The sequence below is a fragment of the Triturus cristatus genome, chromosome 6 (assembly GCF_964204655.1).
Source record: "Triturus cristatus chromosome 6, aTriCri1.1, whole genome shotgun sequence".
NCBI classification, from domain to species: Eukaryota; Metazoa; Chordata; class Amphibia; order Caudata; family Salamandridae; genus Triturus; species Triturus cristatus.
In genome coordinates, this window is record NC_140589.1 from 63,262,829 (window position 1) to 63,279,496 (window position 16,668).

Here is a 16,668-nt window from a genome sequence, read left to right on the forward strand (position 1 = left end):
CGACAAGACGTCTACAGCACAATCAATCATCTCCACCAAGATACTTTCTCCCTCTCAAAGAATTTTCTTGCTTCTGCAATGGAGTCCTCAGGTAGCAGATCAATAAATGGCGAAATGTGCGACCACATTTGGCGGTCATATCTACCTAAAATAGCGAGATATTTTTCTGCCTGAACTGTGGTTGCTGTCATAGTAGAGAATTTCTTGCCAATGGTCTCAAAATGTCTCCCATACCTGTCAGGAGGGGGGGACCGGGGTGAATCAGGATTTCTGGCACGATCTTGAGCTGCCTAGGAAATCACAAGCTTTGGCTGCCCTATGAGGCAGGCAGGCGAGTTGACCGGTACCTTTCATTTCTTTTCCAGCTTTAGAAAGACTGCTGGAATAGAAGCCGGTGTCCCCATCACCTTTAAGCCTTCCTCCCATATGAAGTTCACTATGGGGATTGAAGGAACCTGACTCTTACCCTGTTCCTTAAAATCGTATAGGAAACAATCAGATTGTTTGGTAACAGTGGGAAGATGAAAACTCTTTGCTGTCTTTCCACAAGGATATCAATCCTCCTATGTCTTCCGGTGGTTAATCTATCAGAGGTGGGGTTGCCAAAAATGGCGTCTGTATCTGGTAATCGTCCCATTTGTTAGACAGTGCTACTTCTTCCAGTTCTCCTTCTTCTCTTTCATCGTCAGTTGTGTGATGCTCCTGCGGTTGCGGTGCTGCAGGTGGTGGTGATAGAGGAGGAGATCCTACGATCGAGGATGGCCTAGTAATCGGAGTTTGAGGGACTGAGGTAGCCAGTTCTGATGGTGGGAATCTGCGTTAGTAATCTTTCACCATGTGCTGCAGATTTGACACTAGGGAAATAGGCATATAAATAGACTGCTCCCTCTATCTTGGTTGGGATCCTGTGGGTAGTAATAATAATCATCGTCATCCTCTTGGCATTTTATCTGGCGGTCTGAAGGGCTGTGTGCCACACCAAATATGCCCTCTTCATCAGATTCCCCATTATCTTCATCCCCAAGGTCAAGAAATTCTTCTAGAGGACTGGGGGGAACATAACTAGGAGCAGTGTGAATAGGCAGGATCTTTTCTTGTGAAGCTCTTCGTTTGGGCTGGGAAACTGCAGATGACAGAACAGTGTCCTTGGCTGCTAGCACCTTCGTTGACGTAGAATCCCATCCGTTACCCTGAACTGCAGGCAAGATCGTTGACGGAGTAAACGACGAGGAAATTGTTGATGTCAAGCAAACCGTCGACAAAGCTGTCGACGACGGTGCCTTCGTCGATGATTCTTCCGTCGATCTCTAAGACGTCTATGATGTTCGTCGACGCAAGTCTGTGGACGTAGGCCTTGAGTCTGTCAATGGAGCCACCGTCGACGAGAGACTTTTGTTTTTGAGGTCAGCCGACAACCGCGATGATATATCCGATGACAATTCTAACTGAATCCATTTTTTGTCCTTTTCATAGATGATGTTGTCAACGACAGAGGCCTAACTTTTACTGAAACTATGGCAGACGGAGACGTAGACGAGGACATTATAAGTTTAGTCTGACGAGATGAGAAGGTCGACGTCGTAGTAGTAGTGGTGACAGAAGCTTTCACAAACTAGGGCGTCGTGGACGTCTTCGTAGATGGTGCATCTTTCTGAGGAGATAAAATCATCTCCGGTAGAGACCTGGAAGTTGCCTTTACCTTAGAGAAGGTAGTAGAAGGTGTAGAGGGCATAGAGTGACCCTTGTGAGAGGCAACTCCCTTCTGGAAGAGGAGGGCTGATCATCAGTTTTCAAAGAATGATGCTACTTCTTAAGTACCTTTGCAGCCTTTGGGGAGACCATTTCCACCTCACTTCTACTCTTTTTTGAGCCAGTAGTCTTGAGAGAGAAATCAATGTTGTCATCAGTCAAAGGATTGCCTTTAGTCTTAAACTTCTGTAGCCACAGAAGTAGACATCCCTCTCTTTTCTCTCAAAGTCCCTCTTTTTTAGAGAAAGGTCTGCAGATTTTACAGTCTCTCTCCTGGTGATCAGGGAGAAGGCAGTAAATACAATTCTTGTGGGGATGATCTGAGTGCAGCCTGAGCTTCCCACAGGTGTCACAATGCCTAAATAGAGACCTCTTATTAGAAGACATGCTGATCTGAAGGAGAAACTTGTTCAGTAGGCCAAAAGACAAATGTACTGGGCAGAGCTCAGGAGACTCCCTTCACATGTCGTACGATAGAAAATCGGAGAGACTGGAGCCTCTGCCGAGAGGGTTCTAGAGGGGGCTGTCTCCTGATTGGCTAGACTTTGGACTATTCCTAATGACTAGCAAAAGCTATTAAAGTGAATGTTTTTTCTCCAATAACTTCAATGTTCAAGTCGTTATTTACTGCTTGTAATGTACTGTGGGACTCCCACTACAATGATGGGGAATGATTCAAGCATGTGAATCTATGAAAGATCCAATGCTGGAGAACTGACCCTCTCCTCGCTCCATTGATATACTACCTTCAGACCCTGCATGCTTTCGTCTGCGTTGCTCCTCTGTCTCATGGAGACAAATCTTCTGCCTTCCCTCAGGGTGCACCTGGAAAAGTTTGTGCTGTGTGAACACTTGGTAGTAATGTGATTTTCAGGAAGGAAGATGATACAGACGTCATGTGGGTATGACTTGGCCTTCTTTCTTACACAGGCAGGACCCTTGCCAAATAACAATGGCATTTTGTTTGACAAATGAATATTTCTTTCTGACAGAAAATGTCAGAAAAACACAGGTACTGACAAAATCTGTCGAATTAAGTCGTTCTCAAAACTTTCCTATTGAAATGTCTGAGGAAAAAAAGCCAAAAAGGCTGAGCTCAGTGCTCCAAGATCCTGTCACCATGCTAGTAATTAAGAACTGAGGCAACTGCCACCTGCTGAGCATGATGGGATACTGGTGGACTGTGAGCCCTAAAAGGTGCAGAGGCTCTTTTCATATCTACATAGCTGCAGCCTATAGGGCTATATTGTTCTTTCCTTCATTTTTTCTTTCTTTTTTTTTTTTAAAGGGTTTGTGAATGAGATTTAACCACTCACATAACACAATTTCAGTCAATTTGCACATATATACATATACATATATATATATGTATATATCTATTGCATCGATACCCTTCTACTGTTGCTTGTAAAAGAATTCCAACCTCACCAACAGGCTCTTATTTTGATCAAATGTTAGTTTATTTTGGCAAGTAAAAAAGACGTGTTTCGACCTGTCTCGGATATATATATATATATCGTAATGACGGCGGTGCTGGGCACAGAATAAATTTAAGAGCACTGATATTTGGGTTTGCTTCGTCCTTTCTGGTACGAGAAGTGTGGGACGAGATTTCGTATATATATATATATATATATATATATATATATATATATATATATATATATATATATATATATATATATATCAATAAAACCTTTTTAAAAGGCATTCTGAAGCAATTGCCAAATATAGCCTTTTTAACAGGATGATATACTGGATCCCTGCACTTGGCTGGGACTATGTAGTGCTTAGAACTATCAATGGAGATACCCTGAGAAAGAAATGTGCTTTTGCTCATTTAAGGCCTTAGGGTGCATGCTTAGGCACAGGTTTTGATGTTGTGATCTGACCCCAGGCACCACATACAGATGTTGTGCAGGTCCATGAAGGACATTTATCGATCACAGTCCCTGCAGGTTTTCAAACCTGAAAGCTAAGAGAGGATATTCCTGTACTGCACTTGTTGAAAAAAATTGTTTTTTGAAGAATGATGAAATGTTGTGAGGAGAATTCCATGAGGAGAGCGAAGCTCCAGATTTGTGTAAATGACTTGGAAAAAAGGGAACTGACGTCAGGGCGCCGTTGGGGAAGCTTTAGGGCTCCAGTAATGGCGTTGCTACCAGTGACGAGGTGAAACCAGCACGCCCTACCAGTGTGAAGAGCTATTGAAAAGTTTCCAGATTGACACCTGGGATATTGAAAAGGTGTGGAATATGCAGGTAGAAGTTTCCATCAGAAATAATAGATTGTCCATGTGGATCATCAGCATAGATCTTTTTCTGTCCACAGCAAAAGCAGGATGTGAAAAGAGATTTTTTCTCTGTCAGTCATGATGACAGTTGTTGACAGAGGAAATGTCTCCATGGCCCAGAAAGTGTAGGAGTATTCAGAAAACTTACACTCAAAACAACTTACAGTTCTCTGAAAGCTGAAGGTAGGGTTGGTTCATTCCCAGCATAGACCAGAAAAAGTAACAGGATAAGGTCACTAAGAGGTTAGGGTAGGGTTTCCCCTTGGGGACTGACTCACACATGATGCGTGGTGGAAATCTGAGCCTTGTTGGCCTCTATAGGGGAAAAGGAGAGTTATCAATTCCACTACATTGGCTGAAGCGCAAATGGTTGCCATTGAGGTGGATATGCTACTAAATTAAAACTGTTGTTGAGGCCTATGGTAATTTTAACAGGAGTGGCCCATGCAGGTAAGAGCGGTTGCTAGGATTCGACACAAGAAGACAAGGGAAATTTTAATATTTATTTAATTTGCCCTCATCATCGTCTGTCGAGTCCCCCCCACCCCAGCTCTTACCTGAATTGACTGCTCCTGCATCTTGACAACGAGGAATGATTCTGTCATGTGAATATATGAAAGATTCAATTCTGGAGTACTTTATTTTCCAAAATAAACCAATAGAATGACTTTCCCCATAACATTAAACGTTCTTAGAAACATGTAGCAAAGAGATTGGTAATACTGAACAGTCTCAATACTCTGCTGACCCCATTTCAGCATCAACTGTATAAAGGATTCCGTCATCATGCACTGTCTACAAATCTTTAATGCCACCTCTAAACATGTTTCTGATCACCATACCCTGAACAGACCTAAAATTAATGACCCATTACAGTTCTCCCTTTACTAGGCCAGGTTTTTCAAGAGATATGTAGCAAACTAAGAACTACCTCAGGCAATGGAAACTCTTGCATCAGACAATGGAAACTCTTGCATCTCCTAACTAATTGACCCATCAGCATCCTTTATTAATGTAAATGTAAATGTAACTCATGACATCTTTATAAGTATGATAAGCAGGTAGATGTGTTTCGGAAACATTGTTTTGAAATATTTAATTGAAATATTTAAATCCATAAATAGCACATTGTGTGCATGAATATTGAAATACCTCTCTGTAACCATTCTCCGAGTCCTTTTTTCCCCTCAGTGCAATAGCTTCTCTCCTCTGTTCTTTAACTCATATGTTGAAGCTTTGAGTAATATGCTGGTCAAATCTGTGTTTTTCTTTAACCAATATGCAGATGATACCCAGCTATATTTGAAGCTTACCTCCGGTCCACCTGTCTAACTAAGGTTTCAATCATATATTTCATACATTGTTTCTGGATATATTTTTAATGATTTTAATATGAAATTTAGAGTATGACAACACAGTACATAAATGTGTCATTTTCCTTGAGGGTTGTGCTCATGAATAAGTCAAGACAGGCACTGTACCTGTTATAATATAAGCATGACAAACGTGACTGGACCATCGGATGTACAACAGATGCAACTGTCAGGCGGTCACCAGGAAGTGGGATTGGAAGCTTGATGGTACAAATAGTGCACTTGTTTGAATATCGCAGCAAAATTCATGCTCATGGGCATCCATCATCTGAGTTGGGGGGCACCACTGATTTCCACTTCATTAAAATCAATCTATTTGCCAACACCAATTTCAGGTGATAAATGTGTTGCTTGATTTATCGTGTCTTTGTACCAGGACCAATTCAAGTAAGCACAGTTTAGGTTTACAACATCTTGGCCTTACAGTTAAGTTACAGACCTGTTTGGAGATCTGTTTCCTGATGTGTCTTATCACGGGGCATTCCCATGTGATATAGAAAAAAAGAAGATATTGCTTTTCTCGCATCTAGGACAGGTGTTTGGTTTTTGGGAATATGTTGTGCAAGCTTGATCAAGTTAGGTACATGTGGTGAGTGCAGTTGAACTGGATCAGTTTAATCAATGTAATTCTCGAGTTCCTGGAGACCTTGACTACATGCCACACAACTTACCATTCCCAGTCAGTGAGATCTTCCCCATATCTCCCTCCCATTAACCTTTCATGGGTTGCATACATAAAACTAAACTCACAGAAATTTCAGCGTCTCCTCCTCTCCACTAACCAAAAATAAAAAGAGCCTACCTAGTGAGCCAACCAACTGAATGTCATAGGACTTTCTGCAACAATTGTCACCTCTATGAAGTTGCCTGGGAATACATTACAAAGTATGGTACATTTTGACTTAAAAAGTATAGCTAGAAGTGCTGGATCACGTACGAGTGTTGCACAACATTAGACCGTTCTTTTCTAAAGCAAACCTTGAATTATTTGTCCATATCATGGTTATCCAGAAGATTGAATAAGACAATCCCCTTCTCACCAGTCATTCTCAAATAAATCTAGCACCAGTTAGGGCAGTATTACATCATTCTGGTTCTTAGCTTATTTCAAACACCAAAACATTTAATTGTGTTACCTCACTTGGCTTTCCTCAAATTGATACCTTTTGAATCACAAAGAATCATTAAAATGGCCTTTAAACACATTTAAAATTTCTCTCATGAGCATCCTTCTCTGGCAAAAAAGACCAAGCTAATACCTTTGGTAGCACTCCTTCTGGTGGATACTTTGAGGGTGATTTATAGTTTGGCAGCCAGTTTCCATCCGTCAGAAGAGAAAATTACGCCGATGCCCCTAAAGAACTGTCTGACTAATTTAGAAATCACCACCGACACAGCTGTGATATCTTTTCCTTGACAAGAACCGCCTTCATGATGTTTCTTGTCTGGGTACAAAAAGTATGGTTAACGGCCACTGTAGCTTTGAAGGCTGTCGACCAAACTTTAACAAAATGTTTGTTTTACATAAACAAATTCCTAAAGTGGGAGCTGTTCATAAAAACCAAAAAACGAATTACCCCTCTCCCCACACCCAGCGAGTTCTTTCCTTGTTGTAGGGGTCATTATTTTTCTTTTTCTGTTCCTCACCGCCAATTACCTCCAGCCAGAGCCCACATTATGGACAATGAGCAAATTGGCTGTTACTTGGAGCTTTGATTCCTCCCCACCAATGGCCATCTATATCAGGAAACACAACTGGCAATATTGTAAACTGTTTATAGATTGCTTGTTCGCAGAACACTTTGCCATGAGAAAAATCTATTAAAGAAAACCAACCTTTATAAACAATGATGTAATTCTCTCTGACGTGTTGTAGTACCTTGAAACACTGTGAATCATTCTAATGGCATTTATCAGGTTTTGTATTCCACTCGCCATAGAAATCTAAAGAAAATAGAATATTGTGAACATTCTCTAACAGGTTCAACCATGAACGTCAATTCACCAAAATGCCAGGGGTAGCAGAAGTGACAACACATGACCTTTGACCTTCAATTTCACTCACACTCACATGCTTACACATACATTCACACTTAATTACACACTCTCTCCCTCTCACTCACGTAAACACACACCATCATACATTTAAAAACATTTTTTTAACTTAACTGCTTCTAGGGAATAACACATTCCAGTTGATTGTACTCCATTCACTGATAGTGAATAAGGAAACATCTAGAGAAAATAAAGTGGAGCCACAACCGATGTCCTAAGCCGCCATTTGTGTTCCTAGCACTAAATGTTGCTACCTCTGACGCCAGGGGTAGCAAAGGCAGTGCCAGGGGTCGCAGCTGCGACCTCTGTCAACCTATAAATGAAATTTATGGGTTCAACTGTTTTACTGCAATAAAAGTTTTCATCCTCTGAGATTCTATGTTAATTTGTTTCTTTAATTGCAAGACACCCTCTCCAAAAGCAGCGATCGCAAAAATAATTCAGTTGGGTACAATAGCAAGAAAAGAAGCGCATTAAGAACATTTGCATATGCTGCACTCCATTCCACTGTTGAATGTTTTGTATTTTTCTGCTTATGTGCCCTTCATAGCATTCCATTTATAATGGGCATTTCTCAGTAACTGCATGTTTTTCTAAAAATAATATTTGCTTTGTTATAGGCTGACTGTGCACCAATTGCCCATGTGTTATGTATTAGTCTGAGTAAATTATGTGTGGTAGGTTCTAGTAAGTGTACAAGTGTATTTAGAATTTTAGGATTTGCATCTAGTCTCTGGCGTTTTCATAATAACCAGAAAAGGAAATTTACGTGTTATAAAAAGGTATCTTTGGGAAGCGAAAACTTTATATGAGAACTTCGAGCAAGCTGAATGCTGCAAATATCTTGGTTGTATGAATGGGATAAAACAGCCAACCTTATCTTCTCTTTTCATAGCTTAGAGAGTGCTTTAAATGGGCCGGTACTCACCGGTACTGAGTACAGCACGTCTTTTTTTCCCTCCAAGAGTACCAGCACTTTTTCCTTACCAAGGAGAGTACCAGTACTCATTCCTTCAGGTCAGCGTTTCAGGTCTTGTGAGCATGCCTCACATTTTTACACTGTGACACATGCTCACAAGATGGCAATTTCCCACCGATTTCACACTGGTAATGACATGGCACAGCCAAGCAACGTCTGATGTCACCCTTCAGGTAGCGTTCAGCGGGAAGGAACAGAAGCCCTTTAAAAGGGCCAGTTTAGACTGGTTTTCCCTTTTTCGGTTCTCAGCGCAGGAGGGTGGAAAACAGAGCCACAGGATCACTACTTTGAAGCACAGAAGAGCACTATTGAAAATAAATTTGCCATCGCCAGTCAGACCCAGCAAGGAACCAACTACATCAACTCTGGTGCATAGGTAAGTACCCTGCGAGTCTTTCGTGTTGTTCTTGCCTCTGCTGGAACACGGGATTGAATAAGCCCTTTGGAGAGATGTAATGCAGGGCACCGGGGTGAAGGGCTGCAGCCGCCCCTGCATTATTCAAGCACACTAATTTGTTTCATGCACGGTACCCATGTCTGAAACAAATTAGTGTGCTAATTCCTAAATTCCTTTCCTGATTTTACTTCCTCTGCTGCTGTGTTTTGCTCTGGTCCTCGCTGCTGACCAGGCTCCTCTCTCTAAGGGCGTATCTTCAGTGGGGTTTGTATGGGGTTAAACCCCCAGCCCAATTATAGTTTGCATTCGGTCTGGTTCTGTGGCGTGCAGTCAGGCCAAGAGTTGGTACTGTTAAAACGTTTTTGCAGCAGCGACTGTTATCTGGGCTAGCCAACCTTTGAAAAATCACAGATGGAAGCACAGAGGTGAAATTTTCCTTTCTGATGGCCCCTGGAGTGTTGTACACTTTTTTGGTGGAGAATAGTCTTCAGTATTTTGCCGTTTTTATTAGGTCGAGCCTAGAGTCAACGCGCAAGCACTGCGCTGGTGAAGATCTGCTGTTGTTCAGCACGTGAGGGACGCTCCACCCACTCCCGACCATATATTTCATTGGCTTGTGTCTTTGTCCTTCTAAATGCTGCCTCCGGATTCATTTATAGGCTTGTTAGTCCCTCCTTATTACGGCCATGTTGTCATTTGTATCCTCCCATGGCTACTGGCCCCTTTACCTCGAGTGTTACAAGGTACGTGTTATTTAGACTGTGAGCACTATTATCTTTAATGAGGTTCTCCTACTGCCTTCTCTACTGCCCCCTCCCTTCCGTTGTCCGTGCCTTCTCACCCCCTCGCCCACACTCCCGTTGTCCGTCTCTTCTTGCCCCCTTCGCCCTCCTCCGCCCACCTGCACTCCTGTTGTCCTTGCCTTCTCCACCCTCCCCCGCCCCCAAACCCATGTCCGTGCCTCCCTTCCCCTTGCTGTCCGTGCCTCCTCCCCCCTCCCCCTGCGAGCACTCTAGATGTACATGCCTCCCTCCCCCTCCCTCTCGTTGTCCGTGATGACTACTGTTTGCAGTTCTCGCGTAAATGCGTGTCCTATTGCATTGCATAGCTTCTTATGCTACTAATTGATAAGGCTGCTCTCATGCTCAGTTCAAACAGCTGAGCTGATATTGTTTTATTTTGTTTGTATTTACTTCGCCACATCGAGCATTTTACACATTGATGTGTACATACCTCACAGAAGTTATTTCCGAGAGCATCCTGACCAGCAATTGCAGCACAGCAAGCGTGACAGAGAGCTCAAAACATACCTTCACTTACCAAAACAAAAGCGTTCCGCACCAAAAGGCATGCATTCACTGAACATGACAAAATGCCATGAACCGAGTTTTCAAATCAATGTCGTCCTATGAAATGTGACGGAAACAATCATTGATGCACTTTGAAGGCAACGATTCGCCATTGTTTTACTTTAAACAAGTTTTTGTACTTTTGTTTGGTTCCTCGAAATGTGTTTTGTGAGTTTGGTTTGTTTTGGACTGGTCTTAGTTGTCATGCATGACTTTGTTGGCCGAGTTCGGGTTCCCTGCAGAGTGAGGGACAAAGTGTACAACCCAGAAATACTTTTCCTGCCAGACTTCTTAAGTGCTGCTAGTGTACGCGCCCCAGCTGTGCACACAGGTGTAGTGCAATCCCTTGCTGATTACGTTAACCCTGCCGCCTGAAGGCACTCGAGAGATTACATACATACATACAATTCCACTTTGATGAGCAAAAATCTGATTCTTTTCAAGGTATCAAATACAGACTTAACTGTATCCCTACAGAGCCCTGAGGTTTTCCATTTGTTTGCATAAATAGCTGATGCAGTCATGTTTTTTCTATTCTGGCACTTGCAGCCCTGATGTAAACACGGAGCCAACAGGACTACAAATCCAAAAATGCAAAGCAAAAACCTTTACTGGATGAGTTTGTCACGCATGGTCTTTAGAAGTTTGTGAGTTCAAGGTTCTCCCACTGGTGTCGTCTTTGGTGAACTATGTTACCTTGGCACAGTGAGAGCACCTATATGTAATGTGTCTTTAACGCCTTCCATGCTCATGATGGAATGGTTCCGTCATGAGCACAAGTTCAAGTGTGCTCATGACGGAACCATTCCATCATGAGCACATGCTCAGGAAATCACTCTGCTGCAGACAGCAGAGGGATTTCCCTTCTTTTGCCTGGGGAGGTGGGAAACAGCTTCCCCAACCTCCCCATGGCGCGCTATAGTCATTGCAACAAAAACGAAACTGAAACTTGGTTTCAGTTTCTCAGTTTTGGTGCTTGTGGGGCTATCTCATCCCGAGCACCGAAAAAGTTGGGAGAGGTATCGTTGGAAAGGGGAGAATCTCCCCTTTCCAAAGGTACCCTTACCTAGTGGATCCCTGCTTGGGGATAACCCCAGGAGGGCGATCCCCAAGCAGGGCTCCACCCACTAGCACCAAGGAGGGGGGAGCGGCCCCTTGGGCAAGGGCCTATGCTCCCCGAATATTTGTTTGGTTGCAGCAGTTTTTCTGCTCTTCCTGTGGGGCAGATGGGCAGATGGGGGCAATATTCCCAATTTACCCCCCTGGGGGGGCAGAAAGCCCACTAGAAACCAGGGATTATTTTTATTTTATTGACGGGTTGGGGGCTGCCAAAAAAGGGCATGGCAATGCCCCCCCACCCCCAGAGAAATGTCAGTCTTTCTGCCCCCCCCCCCCTTGAGGGGCAGATGGGGGGAGAGAGCTGACTAGAAACCAGGGATTTATTTTTTATTGACGTTGGTGTGGGGGCTGCCCAAAAAGGCCATGGCAATGCCCCCGGGGGGCAGAAAGCCCACTAAAAACCAGGTTTTTTGCCCCCACCCCCAGTGAAATTCCAGTCTTTCTGCCCCTCCCCGGAGGCATATTGGGGCAACAGCCCCATATCTGCCCCCGGAGGTGGGGGGGGCAGAGAGCCCTCTAGGCCTCAGGATTTTTTTTTTATTCAGGGTCGAGGTCAGCCCAGAATGGGCATGCCAATGCCCACACCTCCCCCAAAAATTGCCAATGCGATTACGCTGGCTTTTCTTATGCGTGGGGGTGGGGGCTGCCCAGAATAGGTATACCAATGCCCCCACCCCGCAAAAACAGAGCCACAGTCTTTCTGCCCCCCCCTTGGGGGCATATCGGGGCAATCCCCCCCCCCCCCGATTTTCTCCCCAGGGCGCCAGAAAGCCCACTAGGCACAGACTCATTTTTAACAATGTGCCTATCTGTGGATTTTGGGCCCTAGCGCAGCCGGCACATAGGGAAACCTAGCATACCTGTACATTTTTTCAAACTAAACACCAAGGGGAATCCAGGATGGGGTGATTTGTGTGCCTCTCACCAAGTTCTGTTACCCAGAATCCCTTGCAAACCTGAAACTTAGGTAAATAAAACACATTTTACTCACATTTCTGTGATGGAAACTTCTGGGATCTGCGTGGATCCACAAAATTCCATCCACCCCGCATTCCCCAAAGTTTTCCGAGAAAAATGGTACCTACTTGTGTGGGTAGGCCTAGTGCCCGCGACAGGAAACGGCCAAAAACGCAACATGGACACACCACATTTCACAGTGAAAACTGACACTATTTTGCAAAGTGCGTAGCTGTAGATTTTGAACCCTAGCTCTGCCGGCACCTAGGGAAACCTAGCAAACCTATACATTTTTGAAAACTAGACACCCAGGGGAATCCAGGATGGGGTGACTTGTCTGGCTCTCACCAGGTTATGTTACCCAGAATCCCTTGCAAACCTCAAAATGTGTAAAAATAAAAAACAAATTTTCCTCAAATTTCTGTGGTGGGAAGTTCTGGGATCTGTGTGGATCCACAAAATTCCACTTACCCCGCATTCTCCAAAGTCTTCTGAGAAAAATGGTACCTCACTAGTGTGGGTAGGCCTAGTGCCCGCGACAGGAAACGGCCCAAAACACAACATGGACACACCACATTTCACAGTGAAAACTGACACTATTTTGCAAAGTGCCTAGCTGTAGCTTTTGAACCCTAGCTCTGCCGGCACCTAGGGAAACCTAGCAAACCTATACATTTTTGAAAACTAGACACCCAGGGGAATCCAGGATGGGGTGACTTGTCTGGCTCTCACCAGGTTCTGTTACCCAGAATCCCTTGCAAACCTCAAACTTTGTAAAAATATACACATTTTCCTCACATTTCTGGGGTGGAAAGTTCTGGGATCTGCGTGGATCCACAAAATTCCACCCACCCCTCATTCCCCAAAGTCGTCTGAGAAAAATGGTATCTCACTTGTGTGGGTAGGGCAAGTGCCCGCAACAGGAAACGGCCCAAAACACAACATGGACACACCACATTTCACAGTGAAAACTGACACTATTTTACAAAGTGCCTAGCTGTAGATTTTGAACCCTAGCTCTGCCGGCACCTAGGGAAACCTAGCAAACCAATACATATTTGTAAACTAGACACCCAGGGGAATCCAGGATGAGTTGACTTGACTGGCTTGCACCAGGTTCTGTTCACCAGAATCCCTTGCAAACCTCAAAATGTATTTTTAAAAAAGCACATTTTCCTCACATTTCTGTGGTGGCAAGTTCTGGAATCTGCGTGGATCCACAAAATTCCACCCACCCCGCATTTCCCAAAGTCTTATGAGAAAAATGGTACCTCACTTGTGTGGGTAGGCCTAGTGCCCGCAACAGGAAACGGCCCAAAACACAACATGGACACACCACATTTTACAATGAAAACTGACACTATTTTGCAAAGTGCCTAGCTGTAGATTTTGAACCCTAGCTCCGCCGGCACCTAGGGAAACCTGGCAAACCTATACATTTTTGAAAACTAGACACCCAGGGAAATCCAGGATGGGGTGACTTGACTACCTCTCACCAGGTTCTCTTACCCAGAATCCCTTGCAAACCTAAAAAAATTGTCCCAAAAAACACATTTTCCTCACATTTCTGTGGTGGAAAGTTCTGGAATCTGCGTGGATCCACAAATTTCCACCCACCCGTGTTCTCCAAAGTCTCCCGAGAAATATGGTACCTCACTTGTGTGGGTAGGCCTAGTGCCCTCGACAGGAAACTGCGCAAAACGCAACGTGGACACACCACAATTTCACAGGGAAAAATGACCATTTTTTTTGCAAAGTGCCTAGCTGTAGATTTTGAACCCTAGCTCTGCGGGCACCTAGCAAACCTATACATTTTTGAAAACTAGACACCCAGGTGAATCCAGGATGGGGTGACTTGTCTGGCTCTCACCAGGTTCTGTTACCCAGAATCCCTTGCAAACCTCAACATTTCTGGAATCTGTGTGGATATACAAATTCCACCCAGCCCGCATTCCCCAAAGTCTTCCGAGAAAAATGGTACCTCACTTGTGTGGGTAGGTCAAGTACCCGTGACAGGCAAGGGCCCAAAACCTATTGAGGCGACATCAAAATTACCTATCAAAAAACAACCTGGTTTTGCAAGGGGGGGTCCCATGAGTTTTTGGCCCCGGGCTCAGCGGCCACCTAGGGAAACCTACCACACCCACACATTTCTGAAACTAGACACCCGGGGAACTCCAGCAAGGTATGGCTTGCATGGGTCCCCCAACATTTCCCTACCCAGAATCCCCTGCAAACCTCAAATGTTGTTGAAAAAATCTATTTTTTCTCACATTTCTGCATGGGAAAGTTGTAGGCTTACCGGGCTGACACAAATTTCCTACCACCCAGCATTCCCCCAGGTCTCCCAATAAAAATGGTACCTCACTTGTGTAGGTACGCATAGTGGCTGCAACAGGAAACGGCCCAAATTGTACTGTGGAGACTTCAAAATTGCCTATAACAAAATGACCTGGTTTTGGGGGGGACACCTGGGGTTATGGCCCCGGCTCGCCGCCATCTAGGGAAACCTACCAAACCCACACATTTCTGAAAACTAGACACCCTGGGGAGTCTAATGAGGTATGGCTTGCGTGGATCTCCCAACGTTTCCCTTCCCAGAATCTTCTGCAAACCTCAAATTTAGCTGAAAAAAACACATTTTCCACATATTTTTTGTGTGTAATCACCGTGGCGGCACAAATGTCCTACCCCACAGCGTTCTCCTTAGTGTCCCGAGTAAAATGATACCTCACTTGTGTGGGTGTCTGTGAGAAAGTGCCCTCCTTCTTGCATAGTATGCCCCCACGTTTTGCTGGATTGCTGATGTTCTTTGACTGAGTGTGCCCTGGGCTCCTGCTAATCAGGTACCCAGGACCTATGTCCCTTCCCTAAAAATGCACTGAAGCCTTAACCCAATTGGCATCTCTGGCCACATGTCAGCCCCTGGTAAATGGTACCACAGGTACCCCGAGCACTGTGACCAGAAAAAAGCCTCTAAGGGCTGCAGCACTTATTGTGCCACCGTTAGAGGCCTTGTACCCTGACACTCACACACTGCCTTTGCAGCCTGCGTGTCTTGGTGCAGAACAAAGTGAAGAGTCGACATGGCGCACATGGCAGGAATGAGATCGTGGATGGATGTGGGGGAGGTTATGGCGAGCAGTAAATTACTTGACATGGGGGTAATTTACTAAATGTTTGGATATAGTGGTGTTTAATGTATTTTTGTTAACAAATTATTTTTAAAGTGTTTAGTCACTCTAATTACATTTTATCACAGCATGTATTTTGCGTTAAAACATTGCAGTGCTCGACAATGTAAGATTAACAGAGGTTTTATTTCATTTTTTGCAACAGTTACCCCTGACGAAGGGCTAAATAAAGGGTTCGAAATGCATTGGGATATGTTACATCTTGAGCTGTCATATGAATTGAGTTGCCGACGTGGGGTAGTAAGAGGCCTGGATGGGCACAACAGCTCCATTTGAAAAAATTGGGTTTCCAGACAGCTTTACAGTGAACAGCAAGTAAATGTGTGATGAAGTTTGGAAAACAGTTAATAAACGTGGAGTTTTGAATAAAAGAAAATTGAAGCATTTCTTTCAAGCTGTGCGACTGGATATGCAGTAACGTAATGCTGCCATGTTTGTTACACATCCCTGTGTGCCATGCCCACAAACCACTGCCGTGGCATACATCAGTCACCCCTCTAGCTGGGTGCCCTATGCCAGTGGTGAGGGTACAGGTGCATGAGCCCTGTACCCCTACAGTGCCCAAGTCCATTCCTGGGCACTGTAAGTGCAGTGTTGCCATTAAGAGTATATGGTGCTTGGAGTTTGTCATTACGAACTCCACAACACCATAATGGCTACACTGAAGACTAGGAAGTTTGGTATCAAACTTCTCAGCACATTAAACCCACACTGATGCCAGTGTGGGATTTAATGTAAAATGCACAACAGCGGGCATCTTAGAGATGCCCCCTGAAACTCGACCAACTTCTAGTGACCAGACTGAGTAGCTGCCTAGGCTGCCACAACCAGACATATCTCTGGACCCCTGGGTCGAGAGCTGCTGCTCTCGGGGGCCTGAAACAATACAGATCCTGGGACGAGGTGCCAAGCCTCCTCCGCAAGGATGAGCAGGGTTCACGAAGGAGAAGCTTCAAAGGCATGCTGCCTTTGTGAGCCTCTCCAGACCATTTGCTGCTTTCAGCAACTGGTCCCCACTGGTTCTACCCCCCACTTTGGGCAGGAGAACAGGCGGGAAAAACAAGTGAGGAAGAGCGGTGTGCCCACCTCTGCCAACTCCACCCCTCAGGTGGGGGAGGCGAGGCGAAGCACAACCTCAAGTCCCCGCCATCTTGAGGATGGGGGAACCCAGCCAACCAGAGACAGGGTCCTGCCCCTCTCCCA

At 44.6% G+C, this 16,668-nt stretch overlaps 1 protein-coding gene across 1 annotated transcript in view; it reads right to left on the bottom strand.

Annotated features, from left to right (window-relative positions):
- The window catches only part of DNAH8 (dynein axonemal heavy chain 8), a 13,985,216-nt gene that overhangs the window by 12,860,228 nt on the left and 1,108,320 nt on the right, over positions 1–16,668 (bottom strand). The window contains exon 10 of the mRNA XM_085610239.1: positions 7,252–7,359. Within this exon, the coding sequence (XP_085466365.1) occupies positions 7,252–7,359 (108 nt within the window). The remainder of the gene's footprint in view (positions 1–7,251; positions 7,360–16,668) is intronic.